The sequence below is a fragment of the Trachymyrmex cornetzi genome, unplaced genomic scaffold (assembly GCF_001594075.2).
Source record: "Trachymyrmex cornetzi isolate Tcor2-1 unplaced genomic scaffold, Tcor1.1 scaffold748, whole genome shotgun sequence".
NCBI classification, from domain to species: Eukaryota; Metazoa; Arthropoda; class Insecta; order Hymenoptera; family Formicidae; genus Trachymyrmex; species Trachymyrmex cornetzi.
This window is the reverse complement of record NW_017300079.1, coordinates 986,049-994,699: the sequence shown is the minus strand read 5'-3', so window position 1 is coordinate 994,699 and position 8,651 is coordinate 986,049. Positions and strand designations below refer to the sequence as shown.

The 8,651-nt window shown below is 40.7% G+C and overlaps 1 protein-coding gene across 9 annotated transcripts in view; it reads left to right on the top strand.

The window, feature by feature from the left end:
* The first annotated feature begins 2,149 nt into the window (after positions 1–2,149).
* Positions 2,150–8,651, top strand: part of LOC108768069 (zinc finger protein 271) — a 16,856-nt gene continuing 10,354 nt past the window's right edge. The window contains exons 1-7 of one of the 9 annotated variants that reach the window (XM_018518307.1): positions 2,150–2,987; positions 4,411–4,516; positions 5,740–6,162; positions 6,758–7,275; positions 7,346–7,487; positions 7,567–7,899; positions 7,986–8,230. In XM_018518307.1, coding sequence (XP_018373809.1) covers positions 4,466–4,516; positions 5,740–6,162; positions 6,758–7,275; positions 7,346–7,487; positions 7,567–7,899; positions 7,986–8,230 — 1,712 coding nt within the window. In that variant the 5' untranslated portion in view covers positions 2,150–2,987; positions 4,411–4,465. The other 8 variants (XM_018518310.1, XM_018518316.1, XM_018518308.1 and 5 more) reach the window with 8 other exon arrangements.

The following is an 8,651-nucleotide window of genomic DNA, read 5'->3' as shown; positions in this document are numbered from 1 at the left end:
ACAGACAAATATCGTTAAAAATACGAAGAATTCTCATATTAAATTAAATCGTAATGAAAAAAACAATCAAAAATTTGCCGCTTGTAAAATTTGTAAACTCGAATAAACTTGAATTTTCCATTGTTTTCTTCAGGTCGCTCTAACGTGAAATGTTGAATACGAATGATATATTTTTATAAAATCTTGAATTTCTATAAAACAGTATTTATGTTTTAATTAAATTATACCTTTAAAGAATATATTCAAGTACACTGTGCAAGAAGGAAGGTACAATGATATCAAATTGTAAAATTTTTGTACAAATTGGTCTTTATTTAATTTCTCTGTATCGTACACATCTAAATAACAATTATTTTATATTATATAGTGTACTAGTCAATGTTTCCGTTTGTTCATATCAAAATGTTGAAGTATATCTTTGTGACTTTCATAAATCCGCATTTACATAGTTGATAAATAATGTTTATTCTCGTGACAAATTTTTAATTATACGCAGGGTGAGAAAGTAACTTTATAAAACCGTTATCGTTCATTTTTTCTGAAAAATAATTCGTTATCATTATCTCTTTTGTCGTTTTTTTGAAAAGTAACTTGTCGTCATTATCGTTACTCAAAAAGTAATGACTCGTTACAATTTCTGTTATTTTTTCACCGAATTTTAATAACTTTTTTTTTTAGAGTGGCATCCAATTATTTTGGTCACTAATTTATTAATTCAACACGAGATCTACTGGCTATGATGGTTGTGATTAATCGCAACATGATAAAACATAACAAAATATAACATTTTCTTCTTTTGAAACTCTTTTATGCATGTTTCATACACATGTATTGTATACAAAGTAACGATAAAAGTAACGGTAACATTCGCTAGTTATAAAAAAAGAAGTAATTGCGTTATTAACGTTACAAATAAGGAAAATTAACATAATCATTACTGGAAAAAAATAATTATAACGGTAACGACGTTTACAAGTAAAGCATTACTTTCCAACCCTGCAAATTTGTATGCAATCATTAATGTCAATGAAGTTGAATATCATATGATTCGCAAGAGTTCGCATTATGTTTATTTATATATTACATTTTAAGAATTCACGTTCCGCTCAAGTTGCCATGACAATGCAAACTTGACAACAAAGTGGAAAGAGGCGAATCATACAGCTGCAATTTTATTCACATAAACGAATACACATAAACACGCTAAACATACAGTGTTTAAGTTGAACGTGTCATTATATATACGTATGACCAAAGCGGTCACTTGTACAAATTGATGTAAATACTAATTAATATTTTAGTAATAAATGTAAGAAGGTATAAAATATATATATATATATACTTTACCAATTTTTGAGTTTAAATTTTCATCTATTTTCGCATACCTTCAAATTTAATTAAATTAAAATTCTTGGAAATCTCGTAATCTTTACTTTTCAGTGAGTTTTTAAATGATTCTTGAAATTTTCTCTATTTTTTGAGAATTTGAATTTTTTGATTCCAAGATTTAATATATATTCACATTTAAAATCTTCGCGATTATGATTCTTCGAATTAGATATATCTTCGAAAATTAATTAATATTACTTTTCAATTGTTTACATATTTGATTCTTTGCCAATTTCTGAGCGTTTAGAATTACACTCTTTAAGAATTAAAATTCTTTTCAATCATATTAATATCGTATCAGTAAAATTATTATCGGTATTTGTAAGATAATAATTGTATACGTTAGTAAAGTAAGAGTTGCCACACACACACACTTCCCTAACTTTATTAACGTATATAATTATTAACATTATCTTATAAATACCGATAAAAAAATGTAATTACCTCAAAAATATCCGGAGAATACGATCTAGAGAATAAGAAGTTGCATATTAAAAAATCTAAAAATTTATTTAAAAAGAAAGGTTTATCATCAAGAAGATTATAGGAGGTGATATTTAAAATTCTGAGAATTTTCCACAATTTTAGGAATTTCGTGAATTTCTAAGAATTAAAATTCTAGAAATTCGAGAGTTGAAAATTAACAACACAAAACATGAGCAAAAAAGCGGACTTGGGTTTTGTGTCCGCGAATAGTAAAATAAGGAGACTTAACGTACTTTCATAATCGTATGATTTTCCCGCCAGCGGAAGCGAGCGAGGCAAGCGCGTGACTGGGGGCTGCGCGCGCAAGTCTGGCGAGACGGGAAGGGGCCAGCTGGCGCATTTACCTGAAGGAATGCGAGCGGACCGTGCAAGATTTCGTCGGAAAATAGGCCGCATAACATCTTTTTCGGCACCGCCGGGCCCCCCCGTCGGGCGAAAGTCGCCTAACGGACCGGTCCCGCGACCGTCTACTCGGCGATGCCCCGCGCGCGTAAGTTCCTGCGGGGTGGGCGAGGGGCCGCCATGACAGTCGTCGTATTTTCTGTTAACCGCGAGAGCACGTAGACCCCGCTGGGGCGACGTTCCCGTGAAATTCTCGCGCGACTTGGCGTCGGTGACGACCGAAAGCGACCGTCCCGCGTCCCGGCTTCGTCGGGCTGACCGTCGCGGTAATCGAAGAGCCGGTGGGCGAGGGCGCGTGGCCATTATCGGAGAGTCGTCTGTGGGTGCCAGTGACGAGGTGAGACGTCGGGAGAGACGGACAGCAGCAGCAGCAGCAGCGCGAAGCGAAGGAACGCGAGGATTTGAGGAACGAGCCGAGCCGAACCTGCCGAACGAGGAGGAACGACGAAGAGGAACGAGGCGATGAGGGCGATGAGACGGCCCGTGCGGAGTGCGCGGACTCCCCACCAGCCTTAATCTCCCCCTGCCCCGCCCCACCGCGGGCCCTGCCTCTCCCCGCGCGTTCCCTGGATCGGACGGGCGCGCGTCTCTCCCCCGTGAGCGCGCGCGCGTGTGTGTGTGTGAGACTTGTGGCAGAGGAGGCGAGGAGGAGGCGGCTCCAGGCCGACGGAGAACGAGATGCGAGAACCGCCGACGGCACCGCGCACCACGTGAGTTGTAATTTGCCCGCGTACATCCATTAGATAGCCGGGATCCCCGGGTACGCCGAACCGTATTGCGTTGCACCGCGGCGCGCCGCTCCGCGCCGCGCGTCTGTCCGACTCCGTATCCCCCTCGCCCCGAGTCCGCGTAGCACGTCCATCTTGTTGGCCCCTTGTCCCCGTTGCTCTCTGTGACTCTGTGTACGAAGGAGTGAACGCGCCGAGCCAACTATACGACCAACTACGACTACGATGTACATCGGTGAACGATGCCCGACGAGGGCCGTTCGCCGATGGCACGTCGCAGCCGTTGGTACTTGGTACGCGCCCGTTCCTTTCTTCGTCGCGGCCACGGATGCCATTAAAGATCCGTCCATTCCGGATCCCGCGTCTTTCGTGTCTCGTCTTTCACTCTCGTCTCTTCCCCCTTGTTCTTCTCACGGCTACGGACGTTATCGGAGTAGAATTTTGTTTCGAGCGCGGAAAAAAAAATGGGAGAGAAATAGAGAGAGAGATGGGAAGATGCGAGAGAGCGGCGGCTAAAAGGAACGTCGAGTCTATCGTATCTGGTTGTGACGCGTATGGCGCACCAAAGGATGACTCACTCTTTCTCGCTCGCGGCCGAGCGACCAGAGCGATCAGAGAGACGAGCGCCGCGAGGTTAAAATGTAATCGTCGTACATCTACGCGGCGTTCCTTCTCGCTCGTCATCGTCCTCGTCATCGCGAATGGCGTCTTCCCGCCCTCGCTCGCTCCCTCGCTCGCTTCACTTCACGCGAATGTTTACGCGGACTCGGAGTACTCGGACGCGATCACGAACGATTACTCGTTCGCGTTTCGCCCGTCGCCTTCGTGGCAACGGCTGACTTTTCGAGGTTAAACGAACGATAGCACGTTTCGCCAGATTTCGAATGACGCAACGGCTGCCGCATATCGGTAATCGCGACGATCTAGAACTCTGTCGAGAACAAGTCACGTACATGGCACGAAACCGCGCTCTTTTTATTAGACGTATACTTTAAAGCCGCAATCGTGCAAGGACCAAAGGAGCATTTGCTCCCACGATAGCAATATGGTGCGCATTTTTCATGATATCGTTGTGAATCGATATTACACAACGAAAAGTCGTTACAAACCCAGTACGTTTGCCGTTGCGCATATATTATACGCTATATTTAATTAACGCGCACGCCGCTTTCGCACGTTAATTAAGCCTGTGTTAAAAGGCCAACGTGTTCACTCGTCTGAGATTCTCTCAGAGTCCTCAATTGGCTTCTTCGTCTCACCTCGAATCTTGGCTGCTGGGAATAACGTGTGTGTGTGTGTGTGTGTGTGTGTGTGTGTTTGTTTATCCGTTACTCGCGTTAGTATTTTTGACTTAGCAAGTAATGGAGCGATCCTCGAGACTAACCTTACATAATGCATTTTGCAGGATGAAAAATGAAGTATGTCAGACACGTTTAATTAATATTCTTCAGTGAACGAAGATGAATAGTGAGCAGCATGCATTGCCAGCGACTACGCAGGCACAACAAGAGGTGAGATACTTTCCAGTCGCAAAACAGGCTATACACCAAACTACAAATGCGCAAATTACGATTACACAAATGCACTTGTGCTGACTTTAGATATATTGAGACATTTGTATAATGAGCTTTATTAATTTACGGATTGTTCACTTTTAGTCTGCGTGCTGGAATGAATTGTGTCAGAGATTAGATTTTTAATTTTACAAACTTTTATAAAATTCAAGTTTTATATGACGTTTGGTTATTGTTTCAATGCAATGTTTCATTTATATTTTGTTTTGTTACTTACAATTATTTTATGTATGATAAATGCCTTTAGAGTATTAGATATTTTAACTTTATATGATTACTCTTTAAATTTCTTGGAGTAAAATCTTATTCCAAAAGAGTCAAAATACTGCCACTTTAAATAGGAGTAAGAAATTTGCACTCTTGAATAAGAGTGATAGATTTTCACTCTTTTTTTTTTACAGACCGAGTCATTCCATAGGAAAGAAATTTAACTTTTTTTTTTTTTTTGGAGTGAATCTCACTCCGAAAGAATGAAAATCTGCCATTCTTATTTAAGAGTGCAAATTTTCACTCTTTTTCAATAGTGATGGTACCTTGACTCTTTTGGACTAAAATTTCACTTCAAGAAATTTAGAGAATACACACAAGTCAAATTGCTGTAATTTATAGTTCCTTAAGTTAGAAATGCTTGTAGCGTACATACATTACATATAAGATTGCTTATGCTTTCTTCTCTACTCTACTCTTGTAATTCTAATATTTTGCTTCTCCCGTTGTCTTTATGCGTTATATTTTAACATATCAAGCTCTAACAGATTGCATGTATTTAAGTTCGAAAATGTAATGCGCCTTTACGATTACATCGTACGGTCTGACATTGGTGTGGATACACAAGCGTTTGCCTCAAGGTTCACATTCTCTATATAATACAGAAAGACCACTTCGTACAGTAAATTCATTGATAACGAATATCGATGGTATCCTTCCTGTTATGAGAGGGGGAGAAAGAGAGAGAGAGTGAGAGAGAGAGAGAGAGAGAGAGAGAGAGAGAGAGAAATTGAGAGGAGGGAGGAGAGGGGGAGAGAGAGAGAGAGAGAGAAAGAAAGAGAGAAAGAGAGACAGGTGTCAAAAGTGACGCATTTGTCGATTGGATTTCAGCCTGGTGCATGCCGCTGCATGCTCTATCAATGTTGTACAAATGTTTGAATGTATATCGGTAGGATGTAAACGCGGGTCAAAGTGGTCGTCCTTCATACCCAGGTGGTTTGGCTACTGCGACCGCGAGTCTTGGCAATGTAGGGAGTACTCCCCATTCATCCGCGGACCTGCGTGTAGGTACTGCCGTAGCGTTAGCCTCCTCGGTAGCCTCCTCGGTAGCTAAGTATTGGGTCCTCACCAATCTGTTTTCTCCCGGACCGCTACCTCAAGTTTCGGTCTATCACCATTCCCACCACAACTCCTCGCATAGGAGTGGTGGCGGTGGGGAGGCATCATCCTCCAAAGAGCCAGCCTCTTCACTGAACCAGGAAATGGCGTTGACTTCCAGCTCGCACCATCAACAACAGTCAACAGCCGCGCATCATCATCAGCCTTCAGTTAGCAGCAGCAGCAGCCACCACAGTTCTCTGCAGTCGAATCCACAGGTTTGTTAATGTGTAGCGGCACGTGTTTTGTGTTACAACAACAATCTGAATGCGGCTTACAGATTACTCCGTTCTGGAGTAGTTAGATTTATGCTTTTGCAGGAGTTGCGGTAACACGCACCGTTTTTTTTTTTATGGAGATGCGTGTGAGTAGACGACGCACTGTAGGTGACAACTATAACAGTTGAAAAGTGCTCGAATATTAGCACTTATGTTTCACTTAAATTTTCATCTCTTTTGTTATTTTACAAATTTTATTTTATTATATATATTCCATTTTGTACAGTTTGTCACTGCGTACGGAAGCTTCTTAATATTAATTTACTTATTGCCCATAGTTATATGCGTGTGCAGATTAGATTTATTAATTATTTAATACATATTTGCGTTTAGAAAGCTAATGGAGAATGCTTGAAAGATTACATATTTTAATATATCAAAAGATTCAGACCAAATATAATTCTATATAAATTACTTATTTAAAATTCTTGATTCTTATCGCACAAGTAAAGTGTATCTATAGTTTTATATATGTAATTATAAATATATATTTTAAGTATTATATTACATAAATATTTTTGTATATGTTTGACAGATTCCTGTGTCTCTTCCCGGCCTTAATTTAGACGGCGCACATCTACCAGCGAGTGTTAGTCATCTGGCTGCACATGCACAAATGCAACAAATGCAGGCGCAAGCACAGCAGCAGCTGCACCAGCAGCAACAGCAGCAACCGCAGCAGCAACAGCAGCAGCAGCAACAGTCTCATCATCAAATACCGAATCATCAGAACGCTCAGAACAATGGGCCAACGGCGCATGGCCAGAACGCGCAACGAGACGACAACAAAGTCAAGGACGAAGGCGGTAGTTGCACCACCGAGCGCTGCAGCGACAATCAGGTTCATTGTCAAGTTCAATGCGATCTACAATTACAACCACCCCAAGATCTTCAACAGAGCTTGATGCAACAGCAGCAGCAGCAGCAGCAGCAACAGCAGCAACAGCAGATTGGGGTCAACATCAGCGGTAACTCCACCACCGAGGGGGGAAGCCAGAACAACTCCGAGAAACCCGAAAAAGAGAAGGAATTGCGGCAATTGAATATGACCCAGTACGTGCAAAAATGTTTAATTTTTAATTCTTATTGATACTGGATAAATATAACAATGATATTTCTATAGATTTCAAGTCCCTGACTTGAAACCTGGAGGACACATGATGGATGTGAGGACAGCAGACGGATCGGTTGTCAAAATTAGCGCAGGAAACGAGCAAGATTTAGCTAAGACTCTTGGCGTCGAAATGGTACAAAATATGTACAAGGTACATAATATTGTGGAAATCATTTTAATGATGTTTGTATCTAAAAATATTGAGAATATTGCATTTGTTCTTTTCGCAGGTTAATGTTGAAGATATTAATCAACTCTTGGCGTATCATGAAGTTTTTGGAAAGCTGCAGAGCGAAATTGCAGCTGGAACGACTTTAGTAGGTAGCACTGTACCTACGCAAACAGTTACCACGATACAAAATGGCACGCCAATCGTGCAGCAGGTCCAATTGAACAAATTTGATATAAAATCAAGCGATGGCGAAGCGACACCGGGCCCGAGCGCATCGCCCGTGTCGGTAGGCAGCCACGCTTGTGAGATATGCGGAAAGATCTTCCAATTTCGTTATCAACTCATTGTGCATCGCAGATATCATACTGAGAGGAAACCATTCACATGTCAGGTATACAATGCAGTGAATCTTTTATGTGTCTAGCGATTCATTCAAAATGCATATACAGATCAGTATTGAATGTGTGGTGATTTCAGGTATGCGGCAAAGCATTCTCGAATGCGAACGATTTGACACGTCACGGCAAATGTCATCTGGGTGGATCTATGTTTACCTGTACTGTTTGCTTTCACGTCTTTGCGAATGCACCTTCACTAGAACGTCACATGAAGAGACATGCTACCGATAAACCATACAATTGTACGGTATGCGGTAAGAGTTTCGCGCGCAAAGAGCATTTGGATAACCACACAAGATGTCATACTGGCGAGACGCCGTATAGGTAAGTCTTTATTTACTCATGGTTTATTCAGATGTCAAATATGATAATCAAGGTTATTGAATAAATATAGTAAATGTAATGACTTCTCAAGAAAATAAAATTAATAATTACATTAGTTTGTAAAGCTTTGTGCAAGTATATGAAGACTTTTTAGAATAATTTTTGACGCTGAACTTGAATCTTTCATTGAAATATTTCCCTTAAATCCGGTTTTTGAGATGTAAGAAAAATATTTTTTTCCAATATACAGGGTGGGGAAAAAGTATGGAAGCAAACAATTATTTCCGAAACTATTTATTTTTCGACAAAATGTCTTAGACATAATTTTTATGGTATGAAAAGATGTATTATGTGGCATAGACGGCATGACCTTGAAATGACCCTTACGAGCTGCATACAAATAACGTAATTGTTTCTTACA